The sequence below is a fragment of the Conger conger genome, chromosome 12 (assembly GCF_963514075.1).
Source record: "Conger conger chromosome 12, fConCon1.1, whole genome shotgun sequence".
Classification (NCBI taxonomy): Eukaryota; Metazoa; Chordata; class Actinopteri; order Anguilliformes; family Congridae; genus Conger; species Conger conger.
Window position 1 is genome coordinate 41,680,135 of NC_083771.1, and position 22,559 is coordinate 41,702,693.

General features: G+C 43.3%; 1 protein-coding gene across 2 annotated transcripts in view; it reads left to right on the top strand.

The window, feature by feature from the left end:
• The first annotated feature begins 1,102 nt into the window (after nucleotides 1-1,102).
• si:dkey-34e4.1 (carboxyl-terminal PDZ ligand of neuronal nitric oxide synthase protein) overlaps nucleotides 1,103-22,559 on the top strand; it is a 61,703-nt gene continuing 40,246 nt past the window's right edge. For both annotated transcript variants that reach the window (XM_061215886.1, XM_061215887.1), the window contains exons 1-2: nucleotides 1,103-1,676; nucleotides 3,551-3,622. In XM_061215886.1, the coding sequence (XP_061071870.1) occupies nucleotides 1,572-1,676; nucleotides 3,551-3,622 (177 nt within the window). In that variant the 5' untranslated portion in view covers nucleotides 1,103-1,571. The remainder of the gene's footprint in view (nucleotides 1,677-3,550; nucleotides 3,623-22,559) is intronic.

The following is a 22,559-nucleotide window of genomic DNA, read 5'->3' on the forward strand; positions in this document are numbered from 1 at the left end:
TTAACACATTCTATATTAAGCATACAATTTTGACAAGAATATTCATAAATGGCTATATAAACTGTCCCACAGGGAGCGCATTAAATTGGTAATGACAACAATATGACAGGTATAGCAAAACAATAACATTAATAATAACAATGATGACAACAACAATAAGTATTCTTATTATTCACTGTTATTGTTATTATTATTATTATTATTATTATTATTATTATTTTAAAACCACTTAATTTAGACAATCTCACAGCGGTGTACAATGAACATTAAATGGTATAAGGCAAATGCATGTTCAGTTGGACTGGGGAGAAAAAGATGGCAGTAGCATTAACATAGATATGGCCAACAGAGGGGGCAGTTGCTCAAATATATCTGTTGCAGCCTGTAGCTAGTAATTCAAACTTATTTAATGAATATGTTATGTAATTTGAAGAATGTCCAAACTACATAACTTATATTTTTAACTTATAAACTAATATTGTTAAACATATTTTTATAAGTACTGGATGAGGTGTTATTATAATGAACACAGATGAACATAGCCTACGGGTTATGTATTCAGAAGTTGCAGTTGGGTACTACAGTACGATGAATTTCATATTGCATGTTTCATTTAAACCAAATGAAAACATTTCACGTTGCAATTTACAGTTATTCAAAGAAAATTGAATCAGTAAAGCAAAACTGTTGCTTAATATTTAAATGGTACTCACTATCATTTAATTAAGCACACTAAGCCATACACAAATGCATCTTACAAACTACTGTCGTTAGATATAATACATATAAATTATTGTTTATATCGCTGCATTCTACATAAGCCTCATGTAATGACGCAATACATACTGTTTATATTGCCAAAATATTACGCACGATTGGTCCTATTCCGTTGTAATTATTGACCATAAATTACTGTGTGTTGAGCACGTTCGAACAATAACCTGTTTAACTGGGAAAACGGCTTCCTGACTGAATGCAGCAATTTTCCCAGTATTATCAATATCATGTGATGTAACTTTGCTCCAATCGGGAAGCACTCGGTAAGCGAGAGTGGCGCTAATGAGCTACGCTACTTACATTCAAAAACACTAGGAAGCTCGTGCCAATCGGGGTATTGAGGCAACACCAGACCTGACGCAACACGGGTATTCAGGGGCTGTTAGTATTGAATCTAGCAAGTGCAAGATTGGTTTCATGATGCATTCAGCGTCCACTGGACGGCTCCACGGAAGGAAATAGTGTGGAACTCGGAGTTTGCTGCAGGCACAGCACCCTGTGCGACACACGGAACACAAAACGATTCCTGCGGGATCTCGGGAATAATAAAAAGAGGCGCCTAAATCGGTCTTTTGTAGTTGGGTTCCTGCACGCTATGTGCGCTCTTTCTGGATGCATGGCAACAATGGACTGTCACGCTTTGGAGTCGCTATCTGCGTTAAAGTTATTTGCATCGGGCTGATATTCATATACCGTAGGCTACCCCGCGGTGGTACATTTCTTCCTGGAAATATTGGTTTTCACGGGTTGCCAGTGCCGCATGGACTCAAGTCCAATTTGGAGATCATTCAAAAATGCCAGTACGAAACAGATACAACCTGGTGGACGACGTGGGGGATTCGCGGGTTCCTCTACACAACGAGGAAGCATACCAACACGGGATCAGTTTCCAAGCAAAGGTGACATATTGATTTCAATGTTATTGGCTGCAGTAAAGTATATCTCATTTCAGTGTGAAATCAAAGTATTCCCCATGGTCCTGAACTCCCGGGAGAGTTATCATTATGTATATGTTACTGAAAATAATCTGAGGCCAAAAGAGTTGGCGAACTTTCACCATTTAAACAATTTTAGAAATAATATATTCCACAGGTAGATTTTAAAAAACCAAAAAAAATAACATGTTACATTTGCAAGTAAGAATATGAAACGTGATTTGAAGATCGGCTCACCACGCGGTCTTTTCGACGTAGGCTGCACATTCGGAAAAAAAGATAATATATGCTAGTTGTCATCTAAGGACTGTTTATACATTCAGGATACACAAAGTGCCTAAAAAGGTACAAATTCTGGTCAGTGGGGTGGTGTCATTTACAATATGTAGCCTACATACAATTGTACCCAATCCCAGCAATACATAATTTGCTATTTTTTCAGCGTGTAAAGGTACTTATTTGTTCCCAAATACATTTCTTCTTTAAAGAACAAAAATGTACATCCATTGTACCTATATTTCTTCTCCAGCTTGAACAGATTGCAGGCCGAAGTGGTAATTTACACATTATTACATTACAGTAAAATGTCCAGAGTTCGACTAACAGTTAGCTACTCTCTCAGAGTTTATTTAACACTGGACATTTACTGCATAGGATACTAGCCTATTTACAGATACTTTATCGCAATTTCTTATTGTAAAAAATAATCGAAAACTCGACTACAGATTGCACTTCTTCAGTATTGGAAATCGAATTAATTCTCCACATTCACATTCAATTCATTTAACTTGAGTATGATCACTTTGACCCAACTGGCACCAGCTGTAAGTGTGAAAGGTATTTGGCTAACATATGTCAAATGACCTCCGATGCACATGAAACAACTAAGATTATGCTTGGCTATCCCTGTCTCTACAGTACACTGTAAAGAAGTTAATGTTTGTAACACTGGAAGCCAAAAGATTGACATGTAAATGAAATTACATTTTCTGTACTCCAGCTCATGTTGTTTTCTCCTGGCAAGCTGGAAAGCTTTAAGTTTAAGGATGTACCAGAACATTAGGCTAGTCATATTCCTTTTGATAGATCATTTTTTGAAAAAAGGGGACCCACAGTATAACTTATTAATGAAGCATCCATGCAACATCAAAATACAGGCAATTTTGCTAAATGAAATTTCATGTTTCATTATGTGGCAAAACTGCTGCTGCGATATTAGAGTATATTATAGTGTTTAACATGTAAGGTATAACCTCACATCCTGCCAAATGCAGTATATTCCTTATGGATATCAATATGGTGTTTGATGTTGACACATACACCAAGCTTATGTAAAGGGCACACACAAACATATGTATATGCATTGAAGGTGTTAAGAGGGGATTCAAATATCTACAACTATCCCTATTCCAGATCCATTTGAGCATGATGACAGTGTCTGAGGTAGCTAATGTTACTGTGTGCTGAATCACCGAGTTCTTAATGAGGGACATACAGTGTTTGCTTATTAATGTGTTTTTGATTGAGCTTGTTGAGATTAGTGCGGAACATGTGCCATTTTCTGTTTAAATGACTTGCTGTGTTATGTGATGTGAAGGAAAGTTAATTATCACAAATTATGAGGACTGTAATTGAACAGTGACAATGCTGGATAGCGTGTGGACCGGATACGGCATTATTTGGGATGTGTGACGTTTGGTAATGCTGTCGCTTGGTCTGCAGTGCGCGTTTTGACTCCTGGCTGCTTTTCCTGCTGTGCTGAGTTGTTTGCTGTACTCCTCTGCTGTATATCAATGGGGTAATTATTGTGCATGACTGTTGTGTTGGGTGTTTTGCAGTATGTGGGCAGCCTGGATGTGCCAAGGCCCAACAGCCGCATGGAGATTGTAGCTGCGATGCGGAGGATAAGGGTAAGTTATTCTTGTCGTGTGTCCTCATCTCTCGTAGATGTACACACTTTCAGGTCCTACCATTGTAGAATGTGCATACTGAAATAGACTGCACTATGGATTCAGAATATAGGTGTAAAACTACTGTATTAAAAAATAAATAAAAAAACAACCTGTGGGCCCTATGTATTGCCACATCCCAGCATTCCAGGAGATTCTTCCATTATATCCCTGTTTATTTAGCTGATGCTTTTATCCAAAGCAACTTAGTTGGTTAGACTAAACAGGGGACAGTCACTCCGGGGCCCAACAGCTACACAGATCTTATCATGGTTACACCAGGGCTTAAACCACCAACCTTCCAGGCCCCTGTAATGCTCCACTAAGCTATATGCTGCCTGTCTTTCCTGTCTTAATAGAGAAAGGTAGTAGCTGTTATTCAGTTATCTCCTTTATTATGTTTCAGACTGGTTATTGTGAGGCATGAGGAGGGAGTGAGAGGCTCCGTGTGGAATCACAGGAGCGCTAAATTATCGCTTTATCATGCGATTAAATGCACAACACAAACACTGTGTCTGTAATCCCCATCTGTCTGTTTGCATCCTTTTTCATTGAAAACTAAAAGTCTATTTTATTCGTGTGAGAATCCATTTCTCTGTACTCACTAAAGCGCTGTGGGGTTGCTTAAATTGAAATCAAAGGTCACGGGTTATATTTTCCCTCCAGTCAATCATGCTAGTGTACTTCCTGCCGCTTGAATTTGTGATTACAGGCAATGTTAACCCAGAAGGGCACCCGCCCTTTTAATTTGATACAATTTTGTGCATGATTGAGGTGACTCTTCTCCTAGGTGGTTAAGTGTTTATTATTTATTTGCCTACCAGACAGTTTTTCAAAAGTTATTTTTGACATGGTCTCTATTATTACACCTTCACTGAAGCAAACCAGAGTAAGCACCATGCTCAAGGGCACAAGATCACCGATTCCGCTCCTGACATAAACATGCAACCTTTAGCTTGTAAGCTTAGTTTCCTAAACACTATTCCGCATCACCACTCCTGTTTACAGTTATGGCTGAAAGAGCTGTTTGACTAAAGGATTACTTGCGTGTCTCTGCTAATACAAGTTCACCTTTGTATTCACAGCAGCACCTGTGTACTTAGCAGCAGGCGAGGCAATGCAGAATGCTGACAGATTATATCAGTTTAACATTAGACTGAGTAATTGCACAGATAGGCGACATACAGTGCTTACTCACATGCAGCTAAAGCCAAGCATTCTTCCAGACAACAGACAACATTTACTGCACTAAGACCATAACCATGTACATAGCCTTTTATGTTACTTTATTGTACCATTTGCTATTTCTAATACAGTAGGAGGTAATTCTGTACGTTAGCAAAATATTTTGGCAGTTTCTCTGGCAAAGAATCTAGAAATACCACTGAGTTTACACAGTCTTTGTTTTTAATGTAGGTTAAGCTGTATACATTTTTATTTGTATGAATTATTTTGTAGGAAAAAAATTATTGGCATTACCTGTGGCACACCCTGAAAATAATTACACCCTTTCAAGCTCAAACTTGTATCCTTTCAGTAATTAAAAACTGTAGTTCTAGAAGTTCTGATTGCTTTTCTCCTATTTAACCACTTCAGTATCATGATCAAAGCTGGTATGCTAAGGAGCCGTGGTGGCGCAACAGGCTAAGACGCAGCAGACTTGTGGTTGCAGTTTGATGCAGTTGCACACCGGGGACTGGGGTTCGATTCTCGGTCCTGCCAAAAGCCAAGTTTGGCCGGCTCACGTGGGGCAGCAATAATTGGCTCGGAATCACGGCAACGCGCACGAGACGAGACGGCTTGAAGAAGGCGTGTCGCTCTCATTCGGGCCGCCGAGGGACGGGGTACGGGCGGTACATCTAATACGACTACCTCCAATTGAATCAGACGAGGTACAATTGGCTACCAAATTGGGAGAAAAAGGGAAAAATCTGAAAAAAATTTATTAAAAAAAAAAAAAAAAGCTGGTATGCTATGTCAATGCTATGTCTCACACTGTTAAATCACCTAAATACAGTCCAAACTTTCTCTCAGGACTCACTTTTTTGCTGATACCTTCATTAACTGGGTAAATAATTTATGGATCTGGCCTTGTTTCCAGTGTCTGCAATGGCTACTGCCCTCGAAGAGCACCATTTAGTCTGGCCTCGTAGAGGTGGTATTGGCACCTGCTGGCTGTAGAGGAAAAACATCCCCAAACTTGCTGCCATCAAAAGTGTAAGATCATGGTCAGGGTGGTGTTCTATATATATATATATGTATATACAGCTACTATAGATACTGCCAGGGGCAGCTCTGTTGCATTCTGTTGGTTTAGTGGGTTAGTGTGTTTTTGTGAATGAGACTAATAATAACAGTAAACAAGAGAAGGGCTTCAAGTTTTTCTGTAGAATGTGGAGGGGGAGAAGCTATATTTTTGGACTGCTAGAGTGGTCCTTGAAAACGTGTGTGTGTGTGTGTGTGTGTGTGCGCGCGTGTGCACGAGTGCACATGTGCGCGTATGTGAGAGACAAGCTAACAGAAGCAACTGTATGTAACGAGCTCCATTAATGATCAGTGTCATTTCCATTCCCCTCGGGGGTTGTTCTGTCAGTGAAAAAATACGGTAATGGTTTTGTTAATAAATATGCCTCTGGATGTCTATTCCGAAGAAGGTGTGGTTAAGAATTCACAAACACCAGGTGGCCTCTCTGTACATACTTGCCATATCCTCTGTTTCTGCTTGCTGCAGTTCTCTTCAGGCTGTGCTGATTAATGGGAGCTGAATACGTGCTAGGGACACTGAGTTTGTTCAGGGATTCTGTGCATGAATGTTGTCCTCTTAGGCCTGCAATGTCCCTTTGTTTGTCGATTCAAGCAAGTAGGCAGGCAATCCAGGGTTTAACACTGGACTTCTGACAGAATCAAAGTCAAAGGCTTTAAAGACAACATTTCTCCCTCAGTGCCTGTGCATTTGTGCATGTGTGTGCACACGCACATCCTGTGTGTATGTGTGTTTGTACACGCAGCTATGGATATGGGATATTTACAAGTACCTGTGTTCTGAAGTTGAATGTTGAGTATTCCCTTATATCATCTCCCAGTCTCTGAATTGATAGTAAAAAGGCCTAAACGTTTTTGTACCACGAAAGATCAAAGTTCTAACCTTTAAGAAAAGGGAGACCACAAAATTGGGAGCAAATCTAGGATGATATGAAATAACTAGTCCAGTCAATTACCCAGTGGGTCCCACTGCTGCCTGGTTCATTCTCCGGCCATCCTTTCAATTATCCTGCTGCTCTGCAAAGCCACCAGTCCCACTGAGCTGCTAAAGTGAGCTAACAAGTGCTAAGTCATGTGCAGAAATCTCCTCCTTTTTCATAGTCCCCCTCCTTCACTGTCTCCCCAAGGGTCTACCAATCTAGTGTGTACCTTTTTACAAATTTGCTGCTCTTTTGTTATGTCTTACAAGTAGAACAAAGTTTGGAAGTCTGAAAATTCTGAAAAATGTTGTGCAAGTAATGGGGGGAAAAAAAAACATTAAAATGTGCATAAATTTGAGATATTGTGGTTAGATTGAATCTGGGCCTGAGGTTTGGTGAACCTCAAGGGCATTCATATTCATCAGAAAAAGTTTTTTGATTACAGCTACCATAAAATGGGTCAAAATAAGTATGCTTTAATTGCTTGGTTTGTGTCAGATTCATGCCTCTGGACTGCTGCATTACAGAAAACTACTGAAGAACATTCTCTGTTTTTATAACTCTTTGATGGCATCGTTGTGTATGGCACACTGAATTCCCAAGATTATAGTCCAGGAATTTTCTGTATAATTAACAGGCAAATATACATGTAGATGCACTTAACTATCAATAATGTATATGTTGTTTTGCCCGGTTTCTTTTGTACAGTGTGTACGTGATTTGGGCCAGTGGGAAGATGACAGGATGATGTTCATAGTTCTGGAAAGCTATTGCAGACTCTACTGCTCGGTTGTTAATACATAAAAACATAACTGCAAACACACATAATTGCTTCTCTCATCTTTCTATACCCTGGATTTTGATGTGTCTGACGTATGGATCCATGTCAGCTTGATGTGTCAGAAGATATAGGCTAAATGTGCTAAGTTCTGTCGGTGATGTCAAAAATCAGAGCAATCCGTTCTTCAAAATTTAAATTAGAAGACACCATTTAAGTCTGCTTTTGCAACATGATTATAATGTGTCGAGCATTATTCTCAGACAGAGTCTGTTCGCCATTCCAGAGAAGGAATGAAATGTTATGGGCCAGTAGCCTTTTGTCAGAGTACCAGGTATGGACTTTGCCAAATCCTAAGTCATCAGATGTCTCTTAAAGGAATATCGACCGATGCTTTCTGACTTGAGTGGTGGGCTCAGATGTACATTTCAACAACTGCGGTTATTGTGCTCCATCTTGAGCCAAAAAAAAGCAAACTCTCCGTTAAACATTTATATGATTAAAGAACAAACTGGTGAAAGCCGTGGCCTGGAAATCTAATATGATTTTTTTCTCAGACCTCTTTTAGGATTAATACAGAAAGAGGAACGAAGAACTACAGCAGTGGCTTCGGCCCCAAAGTGAAACGTGCTCCACACGCAGCCTTGTGATGTAGATGCTCAGTGGGGAGATGTTGTCAGGCAGGCTACTGAGACTTGTGGAGGGGAAAAAAAAAAAAAAAACATTTTTTTTTTGGTGTTGCTTAAGAGAGCCTTTGTTGCATCTTGTAGAGCTTTTCAGCATGCTGCTGTTGATTGCATTGTGTGGCGTTTAGCTTTATCCCCATTCACTCTGAGCACTGGCTCAGAAACGCTGGAGGTGCTTTGATGACTGTGCCGATGGCTGATCAGTCCTCAATGGCTGCCGTGATCTGCATGCTAATCGTCTCCCTGAAGTCTGCAAACGAGCTTCCATTACACAAGCCAGGATGTGGAACCCGTGGCCAAGACCTTAACCTGCGAGAGCGAGCCCAAGGCAGACGCGGGCGTGCGTGTGTCCGTGCAAGCTTGTGCACCACGCGCGCGTTTTCTCTCTGAAAGGAGCGATTCAGTTCCCCCGGTTCACCTTCACGGAGCTCCGAGAACCTGATTTAAATGGGACATTTGTCTATCAGTTTTAATAACCCTAATGTGATTTCAAATCTCTACCCCCCCCCCCCCCACATTTCTCGCAGGAAGCACGGCCGTAAATATCCTGCCAGTAACTGATTTATTTTCAGCCCTGTCTTCTCCGTAGGATAAACCTGACGCAGGGGTTGAGAGTGCCTGTCAGTCTGCCACACCGGCTGCCCCTCGCACAAATATGTTTCCAATTAGAGTGACACATAACCGCGTCTCTGTGACGGACAGCCATTGTTACAGCGCCAAGCAGAACATCTCCTTTGACTGCTGCTGAGAGGGCCCTGATTGGCTCCACACCACCACATGTCTGTCTGTCTCTCCAGAGGTCCTAGCTTCAGCGAGCGTGCTGCACAGGTGACGCACTGGTGAGTCGGGGTACAGGGGCGATGGGGGCTCTACCGGAAATGACCTTGGAAATGACCTTGAAGAAGGGCATTCTGCATAGGGAGGCTCCCGCCTGACAGGTCTGAGGGGAAAGCAATTTCAGATAAAGCCTGCCAATCCTCCAGGGGTCATCAGGGGGAGAAAAACAGGAACAACCTCATTCTGACTTTGCAAAATCGTATTTGCCTTAGACAAATCAAGGAGATGGGTTCATATTGGGATATGATTTTGGCTCTTTTTGCTGGACTGTGGAGTGTGTATGTGTCTGGGACTCCAGACAGGTTGGGGGAATACAGAGTAATTGTGTCGTTCTCTCTGAACTGTGGCTCAGAGGAATGGACCAGTATAGAGATCAGCCTATATCTAGCCCTGACTAGTTTTCCAAAAGGCCAGATCTCAGGATCTCAGGATATGGTGCGCAAACACAGTTGATACAGGTCAGATGTGTATCAGTATTAATGAAGTGATTCTGTCTGATCCGATCTGGAGACCGGAGCCCCCCTTACCCCTGACCCAGTTCAAAAGGAAGAAGACTCAAAAAGGCACAAAGTCTCTCACTTCTATCTCTGTTGTTCTTTCTCTCTTTCTCTGTTCATCTCACCAAATGTTTCCATGCATGACTACCATAAAGAGCTAGTCCTTCACTCTCCTGCGTCTGTATGTCAGTGTTTAAAGACCTGGGTTATGTGGTTTGTAATGCGTCCCCCACAGACACACGCTGGGGCGCTTAGCAGTGATAATCACGCAGATAATCACAGTAATAAACATAAACCTTTTGTTGTACAACCTGTCACAGGATTTGGGAGGGGAGGGACAAGGGGGGGTCTTGATGCCTATGCACTATGCCAGGGACAAAAGGTGTGTGTGCGTGCGCACGTGTGTCTTTGTGTGTTTGTGTCTGTGTGTCCGTGAGGCTTCTCCCTGTTCCTCATTCCAGCGTGAAGAGTCTTATTCCCTACCCTCCCTTAGCACATGCCCACATCTCTCTTCCTCTCTCTCTCTTTTTCTCCATCCCCCCACCCCCCGCTCTCTCTCTCTCTCTCGACTTGTAAGTGACTCGGTTAATGTGGAACAAATTGCCGGGAAAATTTGAGAACCTCAGTGGGGGGTTAGTGATGCCTGACAGGGAGAGAAAGGGATCATTGTTTTAATTTACCCATAAGCAGATGTGGCATCACGCCCCTGACATACAGTGCTGTACGGTCTTTAGCTCTGCAGTGCGGCAGGGCTCACACCAGGATGGTCATTTTCCACCATGTCAGTCAGTCACAGATTTTTTTTCTTGCCAATTCCTTTCCAGCAAAATAGGTTTTAGTCTGTGTTATTGGACACAAATTACGTATGAAATTATTTTGTGCCTGGAAGACCATTGTTCTGGAAAAGGTCACGGTAGCTAATTTATGCCAATTCGTGTGTGAAGTGAAGTGTACTGAGGCCATTCATCGTCAATTTCGGCATTGTGAAGTATGGCCTCGGATTCCAGTGCTGCATTTGTACAATGATTCACCTAAATAGATGTTTAATTGATGTAAAAACAGATTCTCTTCTTTGGCAAAGTGAATCAAATGATTCAGTAACACAGTCGCTCTGCTAATGGACAGTAATGAAAGAATAAATTATTAAATTAAGAGTTATTACACTTGTGTGGAGAGCAAAAATGTTTTTGTTGTTACAAAGGTACATTGATTTTCCTGATTTGACTCTTGATTTAATTTTTTTCTTTTTTTTTTATCTGCACAAGTAACATGAGGAATAAAGGTCTGCCTGACCCGTTTACTTCACCGTAGAACTGTGTTCCCCGTTTACCAGGGGCGGGTGTATGGATGGCTGTGATAGGGGTAATCGGCTGTGTGTACAGTGGGATTGGAGCTGTACCTTACCTGACAGCTCTTGCCATCTTATCTCCGCTCCGCAGTAAACCATTCCCCACTGTAGTGGCAGCTCTGGCTTCACAGGGCTGTATTACCAGGCCGTGTGATGAGACTCTGAGAGCTGATGAAGTGCTCCCTCATCCAGGGCGTCTCCTGGGGCTTCATACACGCCATTTCTGTTACTGTGCTACAGTATCCCAGACCAGGAGTCAAGGAGTCGCGTGACAACCGGCAATTAAGTGCCATTTTCAGCTGCAAGACTTTGCAATCAATTTTTCCATTATATTTCAGATTCATTATTATGATCAAATGCAAAACCCTCGATTTTTATGTTTAGGTTTAAGTTAAGAATACCATACATCCATGGAAACTCTAGTGCTCTAAACCGCAGCTTTTAGAGGAAAATTTGCCGGCTTTCTGATCTCAGTCAATGTTCGGCCAAAACGAGCAGTCAACAACACAATGGCTTTGTTGATTTCCAGCTATCAAGATTTCTTCTTGCGATATCTTCGCCCTGCTTAACCCTCTGAAATTCTCTTTGGCTTTCAGATTGTCTTAGTGGAGATTGAGCCGCTGAAATGTTGGATTTGAGTGCACATTTATTTTCAGAAAATATGTTCTGTGAGATGTCAAATAAAATCTTGGGGCACTTTCGCACATGTCTTGTTTAGTCCAGTTGAATCGAACCCTGCTGCACTTACCACCTTGTTGAGGTTGATTTGGGCAGGTATGAGCACATGAATCGAACTCTGGTGGCCAAAACAAGTGGACTGAGGCCGCATTTAGAGGCAATTGATTCAAGGAACCAAAAACAACTCATCCGCTGTGCAAAACTCTATTCATGATGGGACACTTTCGCATTAAATCATGGGGCAGGGCAGTCTGTTTGTAGCATTAGCGACTAGGTAGCTAGGTAACTGGAAACGGTGAGAAAAACATTACATTATTGGCATTTGGCAGACGCTCTTATCCAGAGCGACGTACAGTTGAGTTGTCTGTAGAGGCTGCCCCTCTACAGACAACACATCCTACAGAGGTGTCTGGAGGCAGCCCGTTGTCTTATCAAATTAATCATTGTTTTTGAGATGTAGCCTTGATTCGTGTTCAAAGTGAATATTTTGCTCATATACAAATCACTGGTGTACTATCCAGAGAATCGCAACTCAGGCAATATTGTCAAGTATTAGTCACATAACCGAACCGCAGGTGTGCAAACGCCCTTAATTGATGAATAAAAAAATGTAGTTTGTTCTTTAGCTGAGTGGTTCTCGAAAGATTGAAAAGCATAGAATTGTATACAAAAGAAATGTATGATTGCTGTAACTTAATGTAATGGTAGACTGGATAATCCATTACGGAAAAGTCTGGACCCTGATTGGTCCTCTCAAAGAAGCTTGTCCGCATATTTCAAAGATTTTGATCTACATCTAGCCGAAATAAAGTTTCGAGTCCTTATTTTAATTGTTGATGTTCTGTGTAACACCGCACAGGGAAACAGATGCTCGGGAAATAAAGCCTCATAAATCTCTCTCATTGACACCGCTTTTGGAGTTTATACCTCCTGGGGCCGCTTCTCTCCTCTCTACAGAGCATGTGCAGAAAATGATCTGATTCAGTGGCGAATTAAGTGAATGCATACAAAAAAGAAACATCCGTCACATTCCGCTGAAAAGAGGACACAAGAGAATTACACCCCCCCACCCCCTTTTCTGGCCCCTCTCCCATCCCCCTCGTCTGTTCACTCCTTCAGTTCAACGGTTTTTACACCTCTAGCATCCATCATCGCCGAGCGGCCATTCTGTTATTTTTCGATGGCGCTTATTTCTCTCCGTCGGCTTCCTCAACTTTCTTTTAAAGCAGATAGACTAATATACGATGTCAAGGCACTGTTTTATATGACGTGGGAATTCTGTGAGCACGTTCTATAGACCAGAGGAGCATCCGGTCATGTGGACACATAGTATTGGTCATGAAGTCTAATCAAGTGAGTGAAAGTAATGAAAGTAACCCAGGGTTATACTCCGTGATACAGCTCTGCGCTAAAGTATGCCTTGAACTCAGAGAGCGGTATTACTTCCACTCTGCACACCACAGATCAAGCAATGATGTGGACATAATTCTGTATTGTGTGCATTGTGTTTCACTAAAATGTGTTTCATAAGTTGTTAAGACTGTAAGATTTCGGTTCTCGTACCACAAAGTTTTCCAGTGACCGACGGCTTGTTTCAGCGAAAGGGGCGTTGTCATAAAGTCTGATAAAATGAAACAAAAGAGAATCACTCTTTCCCAAGTTGTGCTTTGTCACTCAGAGTTACTGAAAAGCTTATTAGGAACTGCAGTCTGGGCTGAGTGAACAATACCACTCCCTAAATCACCATAGCAACTTGGCAATACTGCCAATGTATGTTATCTTCCGAGTGTGTGTGTGTGTGTGTGTGTGTGTGTTTGTATGTTTTTGCCGCTAATACGGAAAGCTCAATTTTTTGTAAAACTACCGACTAAAACACATTTATGGACTCTGTCACACACGCGCACAAGACACTGCTAGGCTCTGCTGATTTTAAAAGTATTATCTTCCGGAACTTACTTGACTTACTCAATAGGAGAGGAAAGGGCTGCAAGGCTGCTGAGAGATCGCTGAGAGATGAGTTGCCCTACTTTAGACTGGCAGTAGGGACAGTGAGTGTGTGACAGGCCCTCTTCTCTTGCCCAGTTGGCTCCTGTTCAGCTCAGAGCCTGGAGGTGTGTGTGTGTGTGTGTGTGTGTGTGTGTGTGTGTGTGCTGTGCACTATGCTGCAGTGTGTGTGTGTGCGCTTTGTTAGCAACACACACACACAGAATCCGCATTTAGCAGGTATAAACAAGCTAGCTCAATAGGGGGGCTCTGCGACAAATTAATCTGATGGTTAGCGTGCTCGCTGGCAGATGTCCTGTCCGGCTTTTTCATGGAGCGGGGTATGTCACACCCCAGCACATGTTACTGAATGGAGCGCGCTGAGGCTGTTTGTTTCCTTGTGGTCGTTTTTTTACGATGGCGGACGTGGCCCACGTGCAGTAAGATGGAGGGCCGGCTGAACCATGACCTTCCACAATACACTCTCAGAAATAACGGTACAAAAGGTCAAAATAAAAAAATTGTACCCATATCCAGCAACAAATAACTAATTTATACCTTTTTTTTCTTGGAAAATGTACTAATTTGTACATAAAGAAGACATTACTGTAATGTCAGGGTACATTTGGGAAATGGGCAGCTGTTTACAGTGTGTTTTTGCTTCACTAAGAGATGACGAGCAGCTGTCCAGGCTGCAGGTCGCTGCTATTAGCTGTCCAACAAAGCTCACTTTAAAAGTTATAGGTCTTTCCTTTTGCTAAATGAATCTGGTAAGACATATAATTTTCAGAAATACTTTAGCAGATTTATGATGCACCGCAGTGAAAGACAGCTGTGTATGAGAGCTGCTGGCAATGTTTTGTGATAATCATATTTTGAGGAATCTGCCACAAGTAATGGGTACCCAATTTCACACAAAACATGTTGCTAAAAAGATTAGGAATGGCTATAAAATGAAGGAGGCACTTTAGATAATAGCCTGTGATTTTCAGTATGTGCAGCATGTTTTTCACTGACCGTTTATGAAGAGGAAAAATGCTGTCAAATCTCTTGTTTGGTTGTTTTTTAAACTTTTCGGCAACCGCTCAAATGCTCGTTAGATGATTCACGGATAACGCACTTTGGCGACAAGAGGCGAGTATTGTTCTCTCCGGCTGTATAATCTCATGAATTTTGGCTTCGGTATGTGAGCAACATAATCTCTTTTCTCCAAATTCCTGAAGCTCAGCCCGTTTCCCTGTCTTTTCAGAGCGCACAGAAGCGACGTGGTCTTCTGCGCGCATTGGTGTGCGTTAGTACTGCCAATGCCCGTGCTAAATCGCCGTCCCTCGCCGCTCTCTCCGTCTCAGAAGGAAACCCCCCTGCGTGTTTGTGCCTTTGATCCCTGCGTGAGTGGAGGCTTTGTGGGACTATGGCTCAGGTCTGCTTAATTCAGGACCGCTACGCAGCGCTATACACCGTCCCCCGTCCCCATCCCCCACCGCTCCCAGGCTGGGCACAGGGGTTGGGGGAGGACTCTGCGTGGATCTTGGCACAGTGTGCCTGCCTCTGCTTGGTGCGCTGGAGCACGGCGAGGTGGGGGCACAAGGCCACGGCGCACTGCTCAAGGGCCCGTTCCCCGGTACACAAAGGCCACGGACGCAAAGAGCACTGCCTCCCAGTCAATTCTGACACACTGTTTCTGTCTGAAACAATCATTCTCACCCAACGGCCTCTCCCCGTGGTTAATTATTATTATTTTTATTTTTATTCTGTCCTTTGTCACAGATACTTCTCACACTGTTTAGCCTGAAATGGTCCAAGGGTATGCAGTTGGTATGATTTTTCTTCGTGAAATCATCTTTCTGTATTTTTTGTTTGTTTGTTTGCCTGTTTTTGATCCTGCTTATGAAGGTCCTGGCTTTGTACTGTTGGAGACTGACCCTGACAAAAGACATTTCACATTTCAGTGCAATCTGAGTAGCACTTGGCATTTCCCTTCTTGACGGGAGGGTTTGACGTACCCTTGTTCCAGTAGTAGCAGCTCCTGAGCTAAAAACCGAGGAGGCAGAAAACATCCCAATAAACTGATTAATAGTCTAGACTTTTTTTCAATCATTTTCCTTGATTAACAACTAGATTAAGTCACAAAATACTCAATATCATCAAGTGTAGCCATTTCTTCTCAATTAGGTAAAACGAGAAATAAAACCTTTTCTTTTGTGCACAAATTGTGCGCATTTCAGTCGGTGTTATTTAAACTTGTGTTTGATCTAAATGCAGCTCTGATTTCACACTCAGAATATTCATGGAAAAGTTCTACAATATGCTAATTTTGTCATTTAAACAATCTTGAAGCTCAGGTTAGATAACCACTCTAACTACCGCATTGCAGGCTTTCTTGTGTATGCTGTGAATACAACTCTTTCCTGATTCATTTAATAACATCATACAAACATCGTATTGAGCGTGCTTACATGGTAGTTAATAAAGCATACATTTTTAAATTTAATTTATTACTTCATCTCCCTAACATGGCCTGAAGAAATAAGTGGTGTGTTTACGTGCCAATGGATTACTCAGATCATTGGCAAACTTGTTAATCGAGGAAAATAATTGAAAACGGGTCAAGACCAATAATTAGCTTAAGGCGATGTTTTTCTGCCTCCTCGATTTTTAGCTAAGCAGCCCGCCACTGCCCGGTTCATTAAGTTATACTGCCGTTTCTTCACGAGGCAGGTTGTTTGAGGTGAGGCTCCCTAAAACCAGAGGGCCCGTCTCCGTACGTGTCAATTATTCAGCTCTCCTCCGATGACGCCTCGCACGGGCAGCGGCAAGGCTGCCGTGGCCGCGCGGCAGCCAGCGCCTAGCGACGGTAATTCCTCTCGCTGCTCCTCACTCAGGAACAATTTATGACCAATTGCCTGCGCTGTTCCCTGAAGGCTCCCCGCTGGGCCTGAGGAAGCCAGAGCCAGCGCTGCACTGCACTGCGGAGCCAAGGAGGCCGGGGCAGCAGCTTTCTCCATGGAGGAGTTGGGAACTCGATTCAGATAAAGCGTCCTCAGAAGAGTGTAGCTGGAAGACATACACGGACACTGTGGCCCGAGACTGTATCTTTAGACTGTCTCTCTTTGTGTGTGTGTGTGTGTATGTGTGTGTATGTGTGTTTATGTGTGTTTGTGTACACATGGGTGTCTGTGTATGTGTATGTGTATGTGTGTGTGTACATGGGTCTGTGTGTGTCTGTCTCTGTGTGTGTGTTTGTGTACGTGTGCACATGGGTGTCTGTGTTTGTCTGTGTATGGTTGTGTACGTGTGCACATGGTTGTGTGTGTGTGTGTGTGTGTGTGTGTACATGGGTGTGTGTGTGTGTCTGTGTGTGGTTGTGTATGTGTGCACATGGGTGTCTGTGTGCGTGTGCGTGTGTGTGTGTGCATGCATTTGCATGTATGGGTTGTGAGCAGCAGTAATGGTTAGGGACCTGTTCTGAGCTGTACTGAGTGACAGATGCTAGCCACACTGCTGTGCGTCTCATATTGCCGCACTGTGTGAGTGTGTGTGTGTGTGAGGGGCTGGACGAGGTGCTTCTTCAGTCCTGATGTGACCGTCCTTGGTGCTTTATCGAGCCCCCAATGCGCAAGTGTGGCTCTTAGGAGACCTGTGGGAGTCTGTGGATTAGTCTGCCGTCCTACCTGTCCATATAATCCTGTGTGTATCCGTGTCATTCTTGCATATTTAATGCTTTCATGTGGATTTTACATTCACTACTATGCAAATATACGGTCGCTTTCTATGTCGCATTATGCCAATGAAAATTTAAGATCAAGCACTCTCAGAATTGCCCGTATTAATTTATTTCATATAAAGTAATTCCCCAGGTAAAATGGAAATCAGGCTATGAAATAGATTGTGCTATTTGAACCTCACAGAAAATGACAGGAAGTGAGATCCCGTGTAGCTGAATTCACTGGGGACGAGAAGCCCCACTTCACAAGAGCAAGCAGTGAGCTCGGCTGCTATTGCTTTAATGTATAGACTGTTATTACTTTTTCAATTTCTGTGGGTATATAGGCTGTCCCTTCACTTGACAGATGGTGCTTTTATCCTTGCTATAGTACTGTACCCACAGACTCTGTATGTGCCCCCCCGCCCCCTTCCCTGTTTATGGCCAGACTGCTGACCCCACTTATCTGTGGGGGGAGCTAAGCAGTGCATCAGGGATCCATATAGAGGTTACAGCCCTCAGCCCTTGTCCCTAATCCTGTTATATTCCCTGCCATCTGAAGCAGAAGGGGCTGCCCCATGTTCCAGGTCTGAGCCCCACATGGGTGAATAGGATTATGCCCTGTCTCTGTCTCCTGTGGTCCAATAACGGGTCACTCTTTTGATGGCAAGGCCTCTGATATCTCTTTGGTCTCTGTAGAGTTTGGGAAAACGGTTGGGATCATCCGTGATTGTTTACGGGCTCAGCCTATATTATTTAATTTAATATGAAACCCCGTCCCCCCCAAACATCTTGCGGTCGTAAGCCACACTCAGGGGACGACTCAAACACTGGCAACTGCTGGGGTAAAAAGCACAGATAACATGAAAATGAAATGTTACATACCGTAGCTCACCGGCATTGCAGGCTAGTTGAGCGGAGCAGGTAAGGGAGGGGAAACCGTGGTCCGGTCAGACGCACCGTGTTCGTGTTGAGCCCCAGGCTTTACGTGGGCGAGGTCTGGCTCCTGGATCTCTGAGCTGTCCGACGTGGAGCCCTACTGCAGTGCAGCCACAGGCAGGAGACTGCGTATGGATTCATCTCACACATTGGGCAGTTCTATTTATTACTTCCGGAAGATATTTCTCCTGTAATTAATTTGAGGAGTGCCTGAGTCTGAGAGAGCAGAGACGGGCACGGACCCTTTCCTCAGCAGGGTAGGACGGGCTGAGATATGAGTATGGCTGGAGCAGGCTTCCTGCTGTATGAAGCCTGGAGACCGGGTGACGGTGACCGTCCAGTACCCTGACCCAGTCAGCAGGCAGGCAAGAGGGAGAGGGAGAGGGGTAGGGGTGCTAGTTTTTGTCTGGTTTTCATACTGTCCTTCCATCGTATCGTATGTGTACATGAAGATGATCTTTTCGTCACCAGTTTTATTTTCTCGTTTGCACCGACGCGTGGCGGCAGAATTAACCGCGGTTCACGTAATAAATCGCTGGTCATAAGGTTTGGAGGCGCTATTTTTCTGTTGTACTGCTGTTCCAGTTCCCCCGGTTCCTGCGGCATGTCTTTCTGCGAGCAAACGATGGAAAGTGACGTACCGGTAATGACCTGTCACAGCTGGTGTGGACGGCCGTCTCACCTGTGGGCCTGTGCTGTTCTCACCGTTCTCCGGGGAGGCTCCTGAGTGCCGGTGAACTGCTCAGCCGTCGCCCGGCTTTCTCCAAAGTGTAGACGGATGGCGGTGAAGTGAGAGATGCCATGGTTCATCTGTGGCCGCATTTATGAATATGTTTTTCTATTTAGTCTTAAAATAATATCCCGAGTTGTGCTTACGCTTGATTTATGTGAATAACTGAAAACAAAAAGTGGCGTATCTGGATCTTGCGCACCTTCTATATGCAAGTGAGCACTTTATTAGGTATTTGTTTGACTTATTTTTTTTAGACTTAAGTCTTCAGAATCTTCTTCAGCAGTTTCTCTGATACTCAAACCACCCTGTCTGGCACGAACAATCGTTCGACGGTCAAAGTCAACTGATCACATTTCTTTCCCATTCTGACATTTGGTCTGAATAACAGCTGAACCTCTTGACCACCTCTGCATGCTGTTATGCATTTAGATTACATATTTGCATTAACAAGCTGGTGTACAGGTCTACCTAATAAAGTGGTTACTGAGTGTATAAATCTCTAATTAATGTAAATTTTACAATCTTACTAATGAGAAAATTTACAAAACAGTCATTGATCATAATGCACTCTCTTCATGCCTAAAATTGATGATCAATTTTCTTAAAGCGTGGGGTGCACACATCCCACTTCTGATGTACAATACCCCCGCATTACCAGCAAGTAATTATCTTACAACCAGTGTAAACGTATTGTAGAGAGATGTTCATATGCATCAAAAAGTGGGATTTTTATAAATACCTTTGTCATGGTTTTGTGCATAAGCCACTATTTCAGATGCAATTTGATCGTAAGGCCATTTCATAAATGAGGCCCCTTGAGTTCAGTTTTCTGTTTCTACTGCCCATAATTAACATGAGAATGAATCGGTTGTTAATATGCGCTCATTGTTATGAACTTAATTGAGGGGCTTAGTTGGATGAGCAGTTGGTCCCCCAGTTGTGTTTGAGCAGTGATTGAGTCGTTGGTGAGGCATAACATTTGCAGAAATATTTGACTTGTGGAAGAATTTTATAGCCCTCTGTGCTATGTAGCAATCTATGAAATATGATCATTGTCATAGAAGCTGGGACTATAAAAGGTGAAATATGAAAGCTGGAGATTCTCTCCAGTGCTGTGGTGTGAGAGGGAACAGATCTCCAGAGCTATGGCCTAGTTCTGCCTCCCCTGCAGGACTCATTGATAAAAATAAAAAAAACACCATTTTATAACTGCAGAGATCTGGAAGTGAATGCTGTGCTGTATGTTTCAGTGTGTCTGCCACACCTGTTTGTCTCTTCCATCGAGACATTACACTGGCCTTACCACTCTGCACACTGGACATTGAGATATTACACTGGCCTTACCATTCTGTACACTGGACATTGAGATATTACACTGGCCTTACCATTCTGTACACTGGACATTGAGATATTACACTGCCCTTACCACACTGTATACTTGACATTGAGATATTGCCCTGCCCTTACCACTGATTCTGAGATTGGCAGAGTTTGCTGGTGTTCCCCTGTCTGCCTGACTGTGGTGACTGAGAGAGTGGTGCACTGTAACCCCTCCATCTGTTGTAACTGCGCTAATTTTACTGTGGGACCACTGTAGCCCCGCGGATCACAGAACGGCAACAGAACTCTTCAACTAAAGATAAAAAACGGCATGAGAATGCAGCCTTACACGTTTCTGCAAAACAAGCTACAAGAAATTATTAGCTAGTTTAAAATCAAAGCCAACAAGTACACATTCAACACTGTGCTGTTTTCATGACATTTCTCATTGGTTTAATTTGCCCTCTGCCCACCTGGAGACCTACAGCTGCTAGATACTCTGTTATGTCACCAGAAATGTAATTTGCTTCCTAAATCGGACATGGCCCATGAGGTGCAGTACATCCATAGTACACATAGTGCGTGTATACCGTTCATGTGTACCACTACTGTGGTTCCAGCCGCGCAGTCAAGGGTCATGGGACAGTTGGCGGGTTTAATGGCAGGGACTCTGCTGAAGTGAGTGTGTGGTGGTTTTTCTCCGTGTCATAAAACTGTGCACTAAACGACCAGGTGTAGAGGAAGTGCTCTCTATGGCAGAGCCTCTCGATTCTGCATTATCTATTTTTCATGCCAACATCTGCCTTCTGAGTGCCAGTACAGGAGCCGTTTGTTCTGTGAAGGGCTTCTGTTTGGCCACGTCCCCAAACCCCAGCCAGCGTGTTTTATCTTCTCTGTTTGGGGAAATCTTGCCATGAGAGCGAGGCATCAACTTTTCAAGGCATTTTTACAACTGCACTATCACAGATCACTGTCTAGAGGACACACTCCGGAGATAATAAACAATCTGAAAACTGAAATAATTCTGTAAAAACTGACACCAAGGAGAGATTGTTGACAGATACCTGGAAACAGAAGACAAAGGACAAATAGTGAGCAATACAGAACGGAAGCAAATAAAGGCATTCTGCTGCAGAAATCCAGCAGCTGTTTGAGCTGTCATCTGTCCTCCCACTCTCTCTGTGTGTGTTATACAGGAGAAGGCAGTCTGTGTGGTGGATTTTGCTGGGATATGGCAGCTTTGGGTGTAGATCTTCCACCACCCGTGGCCATGAGAGAGGGGTCTTCCAATCGAAAAACGGATCGAAAAATCGGTTCTTACGGTGTGCTTCAATTACGGAGGGAAAACTATGGGTTAAAATAAGTGTCCCCTGTAACCTTATGGCAGCAGGCTGGTGGGTCATGCCCTGTTAGTATGTGGGGGGGGGGGGGGGGGGGGGAAGAGCGAGCCTGGTCAGAATTCAGGACAGGGCTACTGAGCACAGTATGTAATGAGCAGTGATATACCTGTAGCCTTATCAGAGAGAGATCATGACATTGCTCAAAAGAGCTACCAGACAAATATGTATGGCCATAGATGCAATGTGAGCCACATTCCATTCAGAGCTGGACCTAACTGAAACCATGGGCAGTCCCACTAATAATTATACAACAACACAATAACGGCAAAGATAGTTCATGTCTTCTCTACAGCCATAAGCTACCCAACATCTCAGCTTGATTACAGGATACAGGATACATTATATCGTGATAATCTACTTGCCAGTACCCCTCCACACTTTTCTGAATGCTTAGTAGGAGTCATGCCAATCTCTCAAGGAAAATTACATTGTAGATGGTTGGCCACTAGTATATTGGTAATGGTGATGGAAATGTTAATATTCAGTTTCCGTCACATATAGGCTGAGGTGTTTGGCCTTAATGGAATTTCTTTTCAGTGTCTGACATTTTTATTAAGGTAAGGTATAGTATGTGATATAAACTAATGTCTCAGTGGGCGCCTTTGAACCAAGCGCTTTGTTCGATCATTACTGCACCGCAGGTCCACTCACGAACACATCTTCCACGTGTCTGGGGGCAGAACATGATGCGCTGGGTTGTAATCTTCCATTACCTACCTGTCAGTTGCTACCTGATGCCTGCAAGTTAATTTCCTGCCTTTTCTAAGATCTTGGAAACAATCTCTCGCCACTGGGACCTCATACAGTGTTCCCT